At 40.6% G+C, this 17,891-nt stretch overlaps 1 protein-coding gene across 1 annotated transcript in view; it reads left to right on the top strand.

Annotated features, from left to right (window-relative positions):
• Nucleotides 1-17,891, top strand: part of CNTNAP5 (contactin associated protein family member 5) — a 1,040,042-nt gene that overhangs the window by 579,326 nt on the left and 442,825 nt on the right. Inside the window, exons 9-10 of the mRNA XM_024981085.2 lie at nt 8,332-8,481; nt 11,209-11,380. Of these exons, the coding sequence (XP_024836853.1) occupies nt 8,332-8,481; nt 11,209-11,380 (322 nt within the window). The remainder of the gene's footprint in view (nt 1-8,331; nt 8,482-11,208; nt 11,381-17,891) is intronic.

Raw genomic sequence — 17,891 nt, forward strand, 5'->3', positions numbered from 1 at the left:
TAAAGACTTAAGTCCTCAGAGAAATCTGTGCAGGAATGTTCATAGCGGCATTATTCATAATATCAGCAAAGTGCAAGTGACTCAAATGTCCATCACCTGGCAAAAGGATAAACAAAATGTGGTCTGTCCACACAATGCAACAACATTCAGCCATATAGGTAGATAGATAGACTGATACAGATAGACGGATACAAGCTGCTACCTAGAATGAACCCTGAAAACATTATGTGACGCAAAAGAAGCCAGTACAAAAGGGAACATAACATATTATTTCATTTATAGGAAATCTCCGCAGGCAAGTCCGTAGAGACAGAAAGCAGATTATTGGTTGGCACAGCTGGAGGTGGGGGATTCAGACAATTGGAGACTGATAGCTAAGGTTACAGCATTTCTTTGAGGGCTCCAAACATTTTAAAATTAATTGTAATGGCAGCCTAACTCTGTGACTATACTAAAAACACTGAACTGTACTTTTTACACAGATAGATTGTATAGTCTGTGAGTTTTATCTCAATAAAGCTGTTTCAAAAATATAACTAAATAAAAGCAAAGTTAAATTCCACAGCAGAAAATAGAGGTAGAGGTAATTGGCCATCAGAATGATTCCTGGAGCAAAGCAGGGTTTGCTTTGGAGTGTGGAGAGCAGAAAGCACTCAACCTGGGTGCCTGACAGCTCAGCCTGGGTGCCCGACCCCTGCGTTTGAATTCTGGGTCTACCCCCACAGTAGCCATATGAGCCTGGACAGCCTCTCCAATTTTGTTTAACCTTGTGTAACATGAGGGCCCTAAAACTTGGCCTCTGGGAACATTGTGCAAATTAGGAATTACATATTCAAAGTGCCTGGCTCATTGTACATATTCAGTACTGGTAGTGTGTATTGTTAGCTATTTTTACAATTGGGCCGTGTCTCACATTTCATCTGCAAGTTTGGTTGCAAGGATGGAAAGTGTCTATTTTTATATTTTTTTATGAAGAAAACCTTCTAAACCTCTTTAATGCTCTCTGTGAAAGACCTTTTATACCATTGCCTTAGGCTGGATTCTGGAACTAGAAAGCAGTTACTTTAAGTAATGAGAGGTGGGGGGATGTAGAGGGAGAAGTGGAAAAGAATGAAAACATTTCCTATCCTTTATCTCAGCCTGAACAGTTTGATAGTATTAAAAAATAATTACAAATGTTGCACAAGTTTTTTAGAAACTTCACAAATTCTAGGACTTTACATAAGAGAAAAGAATCTGTGATTCTCGCATTTAAGCTAGTTCCAGTGTTTTCTCTTTGTTGTCATTTTTTTTTTAATTTTATTTTATTTTAAAACTTTACATAATTGTATTAGTTTTGCCAAATATCAAAATGAATCCGCTACAGGTATACATGTATTCCCCATCCCGAACCCTCCTCCCTCCTCCCTCCCCATACCATCCCTCTGGGTCGTCCCAGTGTACCAGCCCCAATCATCCAGTATCGTGCATCGAACCTGGACTGGCAACTCGTTTCTTACATGATATTTTACATGTTTAAATGTCATTCTCCCAAATCTTCCCACCCTCTCCCTCTCCCACAGAGTCCATAAGACTGTTCTATACATCAGTGTCTCTTTTGCTGTCTCCTACACCGGGTTATTGTTACCATCTTTCTAAATTCCATATATATGCGTTAGTATACTGTATTGGTGTTTTTCCTTCTGGCTTACTTCACTCTGTATAATAGGCTCCAGTTTCATCTACCTCATTAGAACGGATTCAAATGTATTCTTTTTAATAGCTGAGTAATACTCCATTGTGTATATGTACCACTGCTTTCTTATCCATTCATCTGCCGATGGACATCTAGGTTGCTTCCATGTCCTGGCTATTACAAACAGTGCTGTGATGAACACTGGGGTACACGTGTCTCTTTCCCTTCTGGTTTCCTCAGTGTGTATGCCCAGCAGTGGGATTGCTGGATCATAAGGCAGTTCTATTTCCAGTTTTTTAAGGAATCTCCACACTGTTCTCCATAGTGGCTGTACTAGTTTGCATTCCCACCAACAGTGTAAGAGGGTTCTCTTTTCTCCACACCCTCTCCAGCATTTATTATTTGTAAACTTTTGGATCGTAGCCATTCTGACTGGTGTGAAATGGTACCTCATAGTGGTTTTGATTTGTATTTCTCTGATAAAGAGTGATGTTCAGCATCTTTTCATGTGTGTGTTAGCCATCTGTATGTTTTCTTTGGAGAAATGTCTATTTAGTTCTTTGGCCCATTTTTTGATTGGGTCATTTATTTTTCTGGAGTTGAGCTGTAGGAGTTGCCTGTATATTTTTGAGATTAGTTGCTTGTCCGTTGCTTCATTTGCTATTATTTTCTCCCATTCTGAAGGCTGTCTTTTCACCTTGCTAATAGTTTCCTTTGATGTGCAGAAGCTTTTTGTTGTCATTTTTAACAAAACGGGAACAATATCCTATATACTATATTTCACTTAATAAGATATCACTACCACTCTTGGAATTATGATTTTAATGACTACATTATATTTCATATAATTATTATTAATGGTAGTGAAACTTTCGTTTACAATAGTGACTGCTGCTGCTGCTGCTAAGTCACTTCAGTCGTGTCTGACTCTGTGCGACCCCAGAGACGGCAGCCCACCAGGCTCCCCCGTCCCTGGGATTCTCCAGGCAAGAACACTGGAGTGGGCTACCATTTCCTTCTCCAACGCATGAAAGTGAAAAGTGAAAGTGAAGTTGCTCAGTCGTGCCCGACTCCTAGCGATCCCATGGACTGCAGCCTACCAGGCTCCTCCGTCAATGGGATTTTCCAGGCAAGAGTACTGGAGTGGGGTGCCATTGGGTGAAATACTTTGGATTTAATTTGACAAGAGATGTGCAAAACCATACAAGAAAAATGTTAAAACACTCATGAAAGGCACTGAATAATACTTGGACAAATGTAAAAATATATCCCATTCTTGAATGGATAACAGCATTATAAAGATACCATTTCTCCCTTAGTTATAAATTTAATATAATCTCTGTAGTAACATAACAGTTTATTTTATGGCATTAGATGCATTATACTAAAATTCATATAGAAAAGCAAACATTCAGGGTTGTATTCTGTATTATCAAATACAATACATCTGATTCACCTAAATTATTGCTATTGGAAATATTAGCAGTTGTGAATTTTTGCTATCATAAATGATATTATAAACGATGTCATGAACTTTTTTCACCATAAACCTTGATTGCAGTTTTGTTATTATTTTAGGATTGATTCTTCTAAATAAAATTCGTGGAAATGAGGCATTATATTTTTAGGGTTTTTGATACTTGTTGGTATACTGCCTTCTAGAAAGAATGTATCAACCTTTGAAATTGCCTGATTCCTCTATATTCACTAAAATAAAGTGTGTGTATATATATATATATATATATATATATATATATAAATTTTATATATATATAAATTTTATATATATATAAAATTTTCTATTCTTTGCCAGTCTGGGAGATGACAAATATTATTTAATATCACTTTAAAGTTCAGAAGTTTTATGTTTGTTATCATCCAACAATCATTGCAGAACCCAAGCCCAACCTTTTAAGTCTCAGCTTTTAAATCACCCCAAAGTGGCCCTAAAAACCCTTTTCTTCTATGCCCAGAGAAATTTCCCCAAGGAGGTTCCTTTCCTCAAGGGTAATGCTTTCCTGTCCCCTTCATTGAAAATTTCTATTTTTTTCAGACCTGTTTATCTCAGAGAGGTTTTTGGAGGAAAGCAACCTGATAGAATTGATTTTCCCTAATTTGTGAATAATTAATAACACTTAAACCTGTGCCTTTAATAGACTGTTCTTAAAAAATAAACCTGAAGAGTCTCCAGGGGTGTTATTTTGGATCCATGAACAGAAGGATGGGGACAGAGAGCCCAGGGAAAGCAGATATTTGGAGAGAGGTCTGCCACTTTACTCACCTTGGAATCTGTGCCCAGGTCAGCTCTTCAGAGCTGGTCTTGTTTTTCTTAGCTTCTTTCTTTCTTCTTTTGAAACCACTCATGGATTACTTCTCAACCCAGGCTGCACAATTGAATCTCTGGAGATCTTTGAAACTTCCAAGGCCTGTGGCCACCCCATAAGTCTGCCTTAATTAACCTGGTGTGGGGCCCAGAGACCTGTCTTTTCAAAAGCTCCCCAGGTGATCCCTTTGTGTGGTCAGCAGCAAGAACTACTGTTCACATAATTTTCTTCTAAGAGCTAAGATTTCACACAGGCTCCCCCTGCAGGGACTAGGGACCTTGTAGGAAAAGATCAGAAAAGATCAAATCAAAAGGAAAAGCAGACCAGAAAGAAAAGAAAAAACAACTCACCAACCAAGTGATCCCTTATTGTAACCTGAAGCTTTTAAAGACAGATAGTGACCTGGGAAAGGGTGGGGACCCCAAAACAGAACATGCAAGCTACAGCCCCAGCCCTAGCTCCAGTCCTGCCTCCACACTGAGCACATCACTTCCTCAGCCCTGTGTCTTCTGTACAGCGCCCTGATGATGGGTCTGTAATTCGATGGCACACTCCCCCTGACCTCTGTCTGTATCTTCTTTCCTACTTTGTCCCTAATGTTTAGCTGGGCACTTAGAGGATATTTTTTGGTGGCTCAGATGGTAAAGAATCTGCCTGCAGTGAGGGAGACCTGGGTTGGATCCCTGGGTAGGGAAGAAGATCCCTTGGAGAAGGGAATGGCTGCCACTACCAGTATTCTTGCCTGGAGTATTTCATGGACAGAGGAGCCTGGCGGGCTACACTCTGTGGGTCTCAAAGAGTCAGACGTGACAGAGTGACTAACTTTTTTTTCACTTTAGGAGCTATTTTCACCCTATCTATTGAGCTAGTTACTGACTCCCTTTTAGCCTAGCCTATGGCTTACCTGAAATGAAATCTCATCTGTTATGCAGAGGTATTTAAATTGGTATGCAAATAGCAGTAAAAGGAGTAAAGACCCACCCCTGGCTATGCTGCCCAATGCCCTTGACAGAAGTCAAATGTTCAGCACCAGGAAATACCTGACAGACCCTCTACCTCATTAGCAGAATCCCTGTTGCTGGACCCCACTGGCCTTTTGGGGGGAAGTAGGGCCTCCAGGCTGAGCAGCTTCTGTGTTCTCCTCTCCACCCCAGGCAAATGTTCAGGGCTGCAGTGAACACTGGCTGGGAGGGAGCTGGCCCTTACATCTGGGTTATTCAGAACAGATGGAGCACAGCTGCCCCTGTGTATCACAGCTGGGCTTCGAGCCTGGTGCTGCGCTTTCCTGGGGGCAGCTTCTATGGCCATCGGATGGCTCAGAGGCAAGGGCTCTTTAGTAGCCATTCTGAGAAGCCCTGCAGACCTCTAGTCTGATTTTCAGTGCTTTCTCCCCAGCTGGTTTCTCAGGGACTGTCCCAGTAGGCACTATAAAGACTGAGCTCCAGAAATAGCTCCTATCTGTCCCTTCCTCTCCATCTTCACAGCTGCTACTTTGCCTGAGACCCCCATCATTCTGTCCCCTGGGGCCTGTGCACATGTCAGGCCTCTCCCCACCCCATGCCCCGTTCTGCTTCCGTCCTTGCTGCTCCTTGTTCCTGCCATCGGTCACCAGAGTCTTTGAATGTGTGCCTCCAGCCAGGTCATCCCCATGCTGATGTTCTTGTTTAGTCACTAAGTTGTATCTGACTCTTTTGTAACCCCATGGACTGTAGCCTTCTGTCCGGCTTCTCTGTCCGTGGGATTTCCTAGGCAAGAACACTGGAGTGCCATTTCCTTCTCCAGGGGAATATTCTCGGCTCAGGGACTGAACCCTCATCTCCGGCATTGGCAGATGGATTCTTTATCACTGAGCCACCAGATTCTAGATCAGTGATTTCATTCCTGGCTGCATATTAGAATCATTCAAGGGACTTTTAAAAAATGCAGATGCCCAAGGTCCCTTGCCCAGAGATTCTGATAGAATCTTGGCTAAAGTGCCCTCCGGAATTCTTTGTCCCAGGCTAATGGTGAAACATTTCCTTAACCTGGTACATGAGGCCCCTGGGTGACCAGACCCTCTTTCCATATAGCTTCCTGTTGTCCTGTACTACGTTTCATTCCAGACCTTAGGCGCTCTGGTCCCTGGAACTCTTGAGAAATGAGAAACTCTTGCTCAGTTTTCACAAATTCCTAAAATTGTCACCACTTTTTCTGTGAAGTATTTTTGAGACCCTTATATTGAGTTAGGTCTTTCTTCTGTATCCCTATACTACTGATTCACCCAGAATTGCAAGCAGGGCTGTTGTCTGCTTGCTTCTCTAAGCCACTAGCCTGCAATTCTCCAAGGACAGTATTGTAAACCTCTTTGCCTAAGTCTCTTCCATCTAATTACGGATTATCCCAGATGAAGTGACTATCCACTCTCCCAAACACAGGGGCAGGGGAGAGGCATGCGTTTTATGGTTGCTGTTCTGTTCTTTTGTTTTAGCAAACATTATTGTCTACTTTGTGACATGGGCTGTCCTACAGGTCCTACTATATTAATGGATATAATTCTCCCAAGACCCTAGAAGTAGACTCATTCTCTCTATTTTTCAGGGGAGGAAAACTGAGTCAATAAGGAAAGGCAGGTAACTTGGCGCGTAGCAGGGCACAACACGTGTCTGTTGAGTGAAGAAATGGGTGGCTCTCTGCTCTGGTTACAAACAAATCTTTGTGACCAGACTAGGTATTAGGACTATGTTTCTTTCAGTGAACACTTTGCACAGACTGAACCTTGATAGATGATAAACATTTTGTAGGAGGGCTTCCCTGATGGATCAGAAGGTAAAGAATCTGCCTGCCAATGCAGGAGATGTGGGTACAATCCCTGGGTCAGGAAGATCCCCTCCAGAAATGGCAACCCACTCCAGTATTCTTGTCTGAAGAATTCCATGGACAGAGGAGCCTGGTGGCCACAGCCTATGGGCTTACAGAGTCGGACACAACCGAGCAAGTAACACTAACAATTTTGTAGGAAATAGCTGAAACCCTCGTGACTTAATTCCCAAGGCACTTTCCTCAACAAAGGACGTTGGCAGTGTGGTATAGTGTGAACCAAAGGCATCCAGGGCAAAAGAACAAGAGAGAAATATACTATAAATAAACACCCACTATGCCTACAAGCTACATACCCTGGGAGCTTTCCTGCCTGATCTCAGTGGATCCCTTACCAATGACATAGAGTAAGAATTATATTTACAGGAGATAAAACCAGAGCTTGGAAAGGTAGGTGACTCAGCCAGTGTCACATAATTAGTTAAGGAAAAAGACTGGAATTAAACTAGTCTGTTATGTCCCTTTCAACAACAGGAGGCTCCTCTGCCTGGTGTATCATTGGAATCTCTAGCTTTCCTAATTTACTTTTGCCTCTAAAAGCAGTTTTATTTTACTAAAACATATATATGCCATGTTTAGAAAAATGTGAGAAAACTAAAATTGCCTATAATTCCACTACTCAGAGATTAAAAAACACTGGGAACATTTTGAATTTTTTTTAAATCTTTTGACTCTGAATTTATATATCAATAAGTCAATAAATGTTTTCTATAGCCTTGTAGTATATGAAGAAGTGTTGCCCATTTTTTTCAAACCAAACATATTAGAAGTGGTTAAGCAACATTCTTTATTTTAGGCATAGATGAGTTTATTTTAAGCTTAGTACATTGTGACTATTTGCTCGAAGCTCCTCCCAAATTGTCATTTCTTCTCAGTGTCCCTTGGCGCTTGAGATGGAAGGCCTTTTCTGTACTGTTGCCCTTTCCCTAATGGCAACTTCACAGCACAGCAGCTGTTACAATGAGTGGCACCCTCACAGTCTTTGGCATTCCATCTCCCCAACTTATTGTCTGAGTCAGGGGTTACTCTTTCCCCAACTTACCAGCAGAACCAGCTGAGATCTAGGCAACTGAAGGCCTGTGTGGAAAACAACTTATAGGTTTTTAAGGCCTTATTTCCATTGTATTGATTAAAAGAAAGCTCTTGGGCAGAAACTTGTTAACTGTACTATCTATTTTACTGCAAGCATGCAGGCTAAATACTGAGACTACTTGTAAGGTATCTGATAATCCTCTTCTTAGGCTCTGAGACCTAGTGTGAAGGTATATTCTATGGTTCAGCTCCCATTTAAAAAAAAAAAAACAATAGAATTAAATGGTAAAAAGAAAAAGATGACTCCCGGGAAGCTGCAAAATGAAGAGAGCGTCCACTCTAAGTATGTACGTGGACCATAGCAGGCAAGAGAACTTCCCTTACTCTTTGCAAACCTGCCCGAGTCAATCATCACTACGCTTGTCCTCCCTGTGTTTTTTACAGGAAGGGACTTGAATGACGGCTTGTGGCATTCAGTTAGCATCAATGCCAGAAGGAACCGCATCACTCTCACGCTGGATAACGATGCAGCATCCCCGGCTCAGGACACCAGCAGGATGCAGATTTATTCTGGAAATCGCTACTATTTTGGAGGTAAATTCCCCAGCTTTTGAGGTTGAAAAAAGGAGGGAGGGAGAATGCAGTGGGCACTTATTTCACTACAATGATTCTTTCTGTGTCAAATTGACCATTCTCCCAAGGCGCACACACACACACACCACATCCCTATCCTCAAGCTCAAAATAATGAGAAGCAAACTTTTCACAGCTGTACAAATTATCTAGGTCAGTGCTGAGGGGGAAAAAAAAAAAAAATCTAGCTATAAGAGCTCGTGTTATGTAACACATCCAAAGGAGATTTTTTGTAGCCATGCCAAACTCTGTGATCATATTCCAGAGTAGAAACTCAGTTGAAAACTCAGAGAAAGTCTACCGAGAGTCAGCAGTACCTGAAAGAGAAAAAAATCCAGATGGGAATGCACAACCAGCATCCTCAGCTTTCTCCATCACTTCTCAGCTGATTTGCTTTCTTAATGCCCTACCCATCCCTTCCTCACATCCCTGGAGGCCATGGTCATGGAGGGGAGCTAGAAGGAAGACCTAGAAGGGCCATGAATTTATAGCTCCACAAAGAGCAGCCCCCTCCAATGCTAGGAAATTTGCCAAATATGAAAAGGCAAGGGCAATCTGGTAAGGAGGAGAAATATATAATTAGGCTTTATTTTTATAGCATATGTGCATTTTTATTTAATTTTAAGGGTATTTTTTTTCATTAAAACTATCCATGCTTACTTTGTCAATTGTTGGTATTATAGAAACAGTCTTTAACGAGTAATTAATCTCAGCAGCTGTCTGACCTTGAGTAACACACTCATGGTCCCTGAACTTCCTTATCCAGAATGTGGGGAAACAAAGCAGAATTGCTGGGAGAGTTCAGTGAGTCAAGGTTAAACCTGCAACATCGTGCTTTCTACATTAGAATGGGCAGACTGGTTTCACCTTTTGTAAATATGGGCATCTGCTGGGCCTGGTCTAAAGAGAAGTATCCTGTAAAAAGTACAGTCTTTGAAATAGAATTTGTAAATCGCTTCTCTCATACCATTGACATGGGGTTATCTTTGAAATATAAAAGGGACTTGGCAAAGAGGCAGTGTACACATCAGGGTGTCCTAGGAGGGAAGCTGACTGGAGTGACTCCTTTGTGGTTTGATTTTAGGACCCAGAGCCTCTGTCCTTCACTCCAAATCTCCATATTATGCCCAGATAACAAATTCCTTTAGAAAGGGAACATTTTCATCCTCTGTAATTGTTTTATGTGTCTTACATCATTTAATTCAGGCACTAACTTTGTGAGGTAGATAATTTTAGCTCCATTTTACAGATAGTAACACTGGTGTTTACAGAGATGAAATAATTTGTGTGAGTAGTAGAAGCAGGATTTAACCCTAAATCTGAGTTCTCCATGCCCCACTAGTGACAGCAGAAGGACGTACTCTAAAGACGGCAAAAAAAGGGTCTTGGGGGCCCCAAAGATAAATCTCACAGAATGTATAATTTCGCATCATATGCAATGTTTCATTGATACAGAATAAAGCAATCTTATATTTATTTCTGGGGGAAATAACATTGAATTAATTACGTGACTTAAGTATCCAAAATGCCTCAAAGGCAAAATAGCTCCCTTCCCCCAGTAGAAGTGTTTTTAGACGCGGGTCTTGTGAGACTCCAGGCTGAGGAGGGAAGATTTATCTGAGATCTGAACAGTGTTTAAACAAACGCCCCACACGTAGACTGTAAACTTAAGGCAAGTGAAAAATGAGTTTGAGTAATAATCGTCAACTTACATAAATTCTCTCTACAGCTTCAATTAGAAGTTGTAGCGTCTCTCTTCATTTTATAGTGTGCCTGTGAGCTGTTAACCAGCTGCTGGGCTTCAGCCCAGCAGTGACTGTCTATTAGAGATGGCTGAAATAATTCCCAATTATTTATGGGTTATTGCCATGTTTTCAAGCTTGCATTCCCATATGCTCTGAACCTATTAAAACCATTGGAATGGAGTTATAAAGAGCACAGGCACCCATGCACGTCTGTGACTCTATACCTGGCAATGAGAAGTAGTTATTCTCTGGTTGCAAGCTATGCTCAATTAGTGTGATGCGTATTTTTTAAAACAACACCCTTTAAAAAGGTTATGGTGTTAAACTTTCATATATGTGATTACAGCCCTATAACTGTGCATTTAAACTCTTAGTTCCTTTAGCATTTGGGTTTGCTTTGCATATCACTTCAAAATTCCAGTTATGTTCCTGTATATACTTTTCTCAGGAACTAAGCCTGATAATGCTGACAATTAACCAGACAATTACTCTGCTACCGTTCTTACCCAAAGCATAATTTTCTTTGAATATGTAATTCAGAATTGAATTGTTCATTTAAAAGTGTGTTTTTAAGACAGAACTGAAATTCCCAAGTAGTTATGATATGTTGCTTTCTTGGGCTGAGTGAAGTATACCACACAAAACAATAGCAAATGGCTTACAAATAGGGAAAAAAGAAATAAGAATGAGATAAATGCAATGGCATCAGTATCCCCTGTAACATATTTTGTTTTCTGTTCTATACAGTGATTAAATATGCCCCATTTTGTACCAGTTTTGTCCCATCTCTGAGAATGGTATGATTTACAACAAAAAATGTGTGCACTGCTGTGAATGAAAAAATATTGAAATAATTAGACCTTAAGGTCTTCTGTCAATAGGTCACTAAAGTAATGACTGGTCATTTCAGTATTCTTCTTATTTTTTTTTTCTCTGTCCCACAGGGTGCCCTGACAATCTCACCGATTCCCAATGTTTAAATCCTATTAAGGCTTTCCAAGGCTGCATGAGGCTCATCTTTATTGATAACCAGCCCAAGGACCTCATTTCAGTTCAGCAAGGTTCCCTGGGGAATTTTAGTGATTTACACATTGATCTGTGTAGCATCAAAGACAGGTAATTATTGTCTCTTCTCCTCTGTTCTCCCACCCCATTCCCATTCTCACTGTTCTAAATATGAGTTTCTTTCACCAAAATTCAAATCCACTGACATCAGCCACATTAGATATAATTGAGTCGCCTAATGGAATATATTTCTAAAAGGATTTCAGGCCCAGGGAAAAATGTTTTAAATAAGTTGATTTTCACTTGCAGTAAATGGGATATGCAAATTAAATCAAAATACAAATTTGTGAAAGGATTAAAATTTTATGCATAAACAACATTTGATTACTTTGAAGTTAAGAGGGAAGTGAAAAGGAGGGAGGGATTACAGTTAGGAATAGCAGTGTGTGTCCCTTCACACAGACAGATGAAATCAAGCCCTCTGGGATACCTGTAACAGAGGTTTTGACAGTGTCCAGTAGTTCGGTGACTCCCTGGAAGCCTGATCTTTGCTGTTACCACCCCTCACCCACTGCTTCTTTTACCGGAGGAGATCAGACCCTGGACAGAGAGCAGTACTTCTATTTCACAACTTAACACCTTTAGCAACACTTCCCTTTCCCTCTTCATTTCTCCTGGGCTCTAGCTCCTCTTTTATTTGATGTTTCTGAAATTGAGATTTTGAAAAAGAGATTCAGAGACTCGTTGCAGGAAATGAAAGAGGAGGGGTTCTGAATTTTCAGCAAAGTTAATCATGGGGCCCATGTGTTCTCTCTAGCACTTTATCTCCTTCCTTCTGCCCGTGCTACTCACCTAGGTCAAGATGCCCTTTGCTGAATGAGTTAGCAATACGTGTTAAGTGTTTGCCTCTGTGTTGCTGGTATAGAGTCTCTGCTTATGTTTCAGGGAATTAATTAGACATCACCATAAAATGCTATCAATATCCAAGAAGTATACCTTTATTTGTGAGATCTATGACAGTGGCAGAGGAGGTCAGGACAGCTTTCAGGAAGTGATGTTGAGCTGAGTCTTACAAGATGGGCAGGCTTGGCTGAGGGGCGGGGGTGATGGTAATTCATAAGTTGGAAGGATGTGGCATGCAAAATGCCATAAGAATAGGGGGATCATGGTTTGCAAGCCTTTTGTCTACCCAAGACGCTTAGTTTTCACTTAAAAACCTCTAATATGGTGATGCATCTTACCTTTGAAGGTTTATAGTAGTTTAATTGGCTGTTTATTTTTCTTAGGAGCCTGTAAAATAATGTCATGTCTTACAGTAAATGTTGTCTTAGATTCCACAAAATATAGGTCATGGTGATAGAGCATATGATGTGAATATGGCTGGGGATGTGCGTCAATTATAAAGAGCTTTGCATGTGTATGGCATTTAGCCTGATGCCCTAGGAAGACTCAAGAAGGAAGGCAGTCAGATTTGTTTGGTAAAAAGAGTATTCAGGAAAAGTGAGAAGGATGCATTGGAAAAGAACCAGCCAAGAGACAGAGAGGTCACTGCTCCAGTCCGGGGGAACAATGATGAGAAATAGTAGGTGCCTGTACTGAGCATCACAGAAATCAGCTCTGCAGACCATAATCTCCTCTCATGCTCGGAATGACTGATAGAATTCGGTGGAACTTTATATGCATGTTTCTCTGTTAATACCACTCCACATGGGATTGTCAACAAATCACACAGACTCCCAGGCTCTTCTGCTTCATTTTTTTCCTATTTGGCCAGCTGGAAAAGTGGGTAATAAAATGCATGCTTCATTAGAATATGCCAGTTTAGAGATCTCAAAATAAAAGATATCTTGCAGAATGGTTGTCATTCCTATAGTCGTTATTAATGATAAGGGATTGGGGGGTATCCCACTTCATCAGACAGGACAGCCTTTTGCAAAGTGTAGATTGATGGAAAATTTATCAATAGGGATCTCTTATGATTAGTTAATTTCTAACTGAGGGTGCTTTCATTATTTTTGATTACATGGGATGCCATTGCCATCTACTTTGCATCATTACTTTTGTGTAATTGTAGACTGTATAACTGTATTACATACAATAGTGTTTTGGTTAATTGTATAATAAGGGATTGTGTTTAGTTTAGTGGGTAAGTGGGACATTTTTCTTGATTTACCAGACAGTCTCTCTAACAGAAGGGAAACTGGTAAAAGGCTTTGCTTAATTAATTATTTCTTGAACTTCTATTTAACATTTGGTTGGAGAGGGGGTTGGGGTTAGAAAAACAGTGGTTTCTGAGTTTTGCATTTTATTTTTAACATGCTAGTCGATGTGAACCTGATTTAAGGACAAGTGCGAAGGAAGTTGTGCCTTCAAGGAGCTTGCCACTTGGGGTGGGGGTGGGGTTTGTGGGGACACGTGGGGGTAGAGAACAGTCTGGCTGTGTGTGGCTTTTTTCAGAAAAATTTAGTGAGGTTTAATGAAATTCAATGAGTACTTTAAAACATTAGATACTTTAAATCTTTTTGATTAAAAATGTTAGTTTTCATTAACTATGATTCCTATTTTATCTTTTATTTGTAACAGTGAGCTTTAAGACTTCAGAAGAAAATTTTGTGAAAACACAACAAAAATAATTTTGATTTTTAAATTTCTTACCTTTAATATATGCTTTTGATGAAAATATATTCAAATATCATGGAGAAGGAAATGGCAACCCACTCCAGTACTCTTATCTGAACAATGCCATATTCAGAAGAGCTTGGTGGGCTACAGTCCAAAAGAGTCACAAAGAGTTGAACAATGAGCAAATAAGCACACATTCCAATGTCATACTTTGAGTACAGTTGTATTTTATTTTCATAAAAATATTTAATTTTATATTGGAATATGGTTGATTTACAACATTGTGTTAGTTTTAGGTGTACAGAAAAGTGATTCAGTTATACATATGCATAGCTGATTCTTTTTCAGAACCTTTTCCATTATAGGTTCTCACAGAATATTGAGTATAGTATAGTACACAGTATATAGTTTATAGTAGGTCATTGTTGGTTACCTGTTTTATATATAGAAGTATGTATGTGTTAGTCCCAAACTCCAAATTTATCTCTCCTCCCCCCTTTTCCTTCTTTGGTAACCGTAAGTTTGTTTTCTCTATATTTAAGAATTTGAGCAAACTCTGGGAGATAATGGAGTACAGAGGAACCTGGTATGCTAAGTCCATGGGGTCACGAAGAGTCAGATATAACTTAGCCACTGAAAAGCAACGAAGTCTGTTTCTGCTTTGTAAATAAGTTCATTTGTATCATATTTTAGATTCCACATAACAGTGATGTCATATGATCTTTTTCTTTCTCTCTGATTTACTTTATTTAGTGTGATAGTCTCTAGGTCCATCCATGTTGCTGCAAATGGCATTATTTCATTCTTTTTTATGGCTGAAATTTTGAGTAAAAGCTGGGAGAGTTCCTTCTCAAGGACTGAAGGATTTAAACCAATAATTTGCATCTCCATAATGGGCACTTTGCTGAAGCTTCTGGCCTTGAGGAAGAAAGGAAGTGGAGGAACTGGACTGGCCCACAGCAGCCCTGGCAGCAAGGAACATGCTGGCTTTAGGAGGCTCTTTGGAGGACTGCCCAGTGTCTGACAGTCCAAGATCAAGTTGAGAGAACCCTTGAAGAAATCACAGTTGGGACTTGACAGACCCCAACCACCTTCAGTACTCTTTATACCTCTAGAATATGATGCTCAGCCACCATCTGTCCTTTGCAGGCTAAATCTCCAGTCTCATGTTCTCCACACCCCAAAACATGGTTCTTCATGGGCTAAACTTACCTCCTGCATGCTCTTGGGCTTAAAGTAGGCCAAACTTGGTATTATAAACCATCATCAAGCAAAGTATGCTTACAGCGGAATCATGCCTTTGGTTATTTGACCTCATAGACAGACACTGAGTGAGTGACAGACACTTTTAAGTGAGTGGCCATCTTAATAATAATAAGAGGCATTCTTATTGTATCAATATATACTTTAGTAGAATAGGATGTAGTAAGAGCTATAGAAGGCAGGAGGGCATGAGAACACTAATATCCCATTTTTTCAAGGGAGTAAACTAAGATCTGGAGATTATGTCCACTTTTTCATGGTCATAGGACTGAAATTTCAATCCAGAGTTAGACACTGCCAGGGTTCTATCCCTTGTACTATCTACCCAAAAGGATCTGAACTGGAAATGGAAGTCACTTTGTGCCTGTGGATCTAAATAGGTAACCTCATACTCATACAAAAGTTGTTCAGGGATGTGCCATATATTAAATCTCTTGTAAACCTTAGGTGCCCAATGAGCTTCCTTTTAAAAGGGAGGCATTCAAAATGGTATGCAATGTCAGGCAAAGTCTTTTTTTTTAATCTACAGTTTTTCTTTTTATTATATATGTTGCAAGTGTACAACATAGTAATCACAATATTAAGGTTACATTCCACTTATAATTATTATAAAATACTGGCTATATTCCCCATGTAGTACATTATATCTTTGTACCTTATTTTTAAATTTTATTTTATATTAGAATATAGTTGATTTATATTGCTGTGTTAGTTTCAGGTGTACAGCAAAGTGATTCAGCTATACATATGCATGTATCTATTCTTTTCCAGATGATTTTCCCATTTAGGTTATTGCAGAATATTAGGGAACTCTATTCAGGCAAGGATTTAGTGATGTAAGGATGTCCCACTTTTGCTGGCCCAGGTCAAGGAATGCTTCTTCCTAGGACTTATGTGGAAGAATCCAAGCAGTTAATTCCAGGAGCCATATCCGGTCCTGCAGGGTTCAACGTCCAGGGCCGAAGAAACTAATCACCAAATGCTGTCTAAGACGTCATCCCAAGAGGAAAAAGGATTCAAGGTGTGAACCCAAACTTAAAGGAGCAAACAGGGATGCTGATGAATCAGTGAGGGGAAGTGGAAGTCACACCTGGAGAAAGTCATCAATTCCAGTGCAGGTGGCAGTGGATTTGAGAGGCATGAGAGCATGTTTAATTCCCTGTCTGTTACTTGTCAGCTTGAAATAGGATGCATAGGATTTAACCTTTTTTGTCTGTCTCTTCTTTTGCAAAGCTAGGATAATAGAACCTTTGTCTTGAAAGTTAAATGAGAGAGCACAAGAAGTCAGGCACTCAGTTGTGTGTCCAGTAGACGGTAGATGCTCAGTGATTTTGCCATGTGAATTCCTAGAGCCAGTGGTTTGCTAACTCTCCCATTTACACAGGGAGGAGAAGCTCAGGTCTCCCTCTGATATTTCCCCACTATGGCCAAGGTATCTCCAGTAGTTTCTGCGCTGGATCTCCATAGATAGACCTCATGTGCTGTGCTGTGTTTAGTTACTCAGTCATGTCCAACTCTTTGCGACCCCATGTACTGTAGCCTGCCAGGATCCTCTGGGGATTCTCCAGGTGAGAATACTGGAGTGGGTTGCCATACCCTCCCCCAGGGGATCTTCCCAACCCAGGGATTGAACCCAGGTCTCCTGCATTGCAGGCAGATTCTTAACCATCTGAGCCAACAGGGAAGCCTAGAGAGACCTCATATGTGCCCTCAGATCAATGTTCAGTGATTTTCCTTGGGCTTCAATTCTCTTTGAGCTGCACCTCTGAGGCACCAACCATTCCCTATTAGGAAGATACCAATCAATTTTGGAGCCCAGGTCCAGTGATCTCTGGATTCTCCTAAAGAGATCGCCCAGAGATTCTTTAGGACAATCACTGGGCCTGGGTAGGGTAAGGTGAGCATGTGATGTGTCCAGGGCACACAATTTGAGGTGATTCTTATTTCCAGGTTCATGCCTGTTCATGCCTGCAGACCCTGAATTTACATGAACCTGGGAATGAACCCCTCCTTAAATGTTACTGGCAGATCCTAGACTGTTTGCATCAGAATCACCAGGAAGGGTAGTTAGAACCTAAATTGCTGAGCTCCACCCTTAGAATTTCTGATTTTTACTGTGGGCCAAAGAATTTGCATTTCTAACAAATTCCAGGGTGCTACTGGGACCAGACTTTGAGAAGCACTGCCTAAACCCTCTAATCCTAGAGGCAGTGTGATTGCAAGGATTGCCTATAATAATGGAGCAAGTATCTAGGTGTTGCTCCTACTGGGCTCTCAAGCAACTGCCTTCCTGATCAGAGTATTAAAGGGCCTCTAGAAAGTTCCAGAAGCTCTATCTCAGTCTTCCTCTTCAAAGGTCATTGAAATGAGTCCAAGGGACACTTTTGGTGGCAACTGAATTCCATCTTCCTCCAGACTTCCCTTTGGCACTCAGCCTCTCCTCTGCTTCCCACTACAAGCAATACCTTTGTGAATACAAACGAAAACAGTCAGATCTTCAGAGGTGTTTGTGTGAAGGGCTGTTTTTGGAGGAAGGAAGGTTGGGTTTGAGAACCCAAGCACAGAGAGGAGATGCCAGAGTTTGGGCAGCTCCAGCTGCCAATGAACATTACTTGTCTTTTTGTTATTTTGAGGACAGTTATTTTATTTGCTGGTCCCTCTGAAAATCAGAGCTTGGTTTTTCCTTCTAGATTAGGCTCAGATTTTGTAGGGGTCAAGGAGGGTGTGGCACCATAAA

This window comes from Bos taurus, chromosome 2 (assembly GCF_002263795.3).
Source record: "Bos taurus isolate L1 Dominette 01449 registration number 42190680 breed Hereford chromosome 2, ARS-UCD2.0, whole genome shotgun sequence".
NCBI lineage: Eukaryota > Metazoa > Chordata > Mammalia > Artiodactyla > Bovidae > Bos > Bos taurus.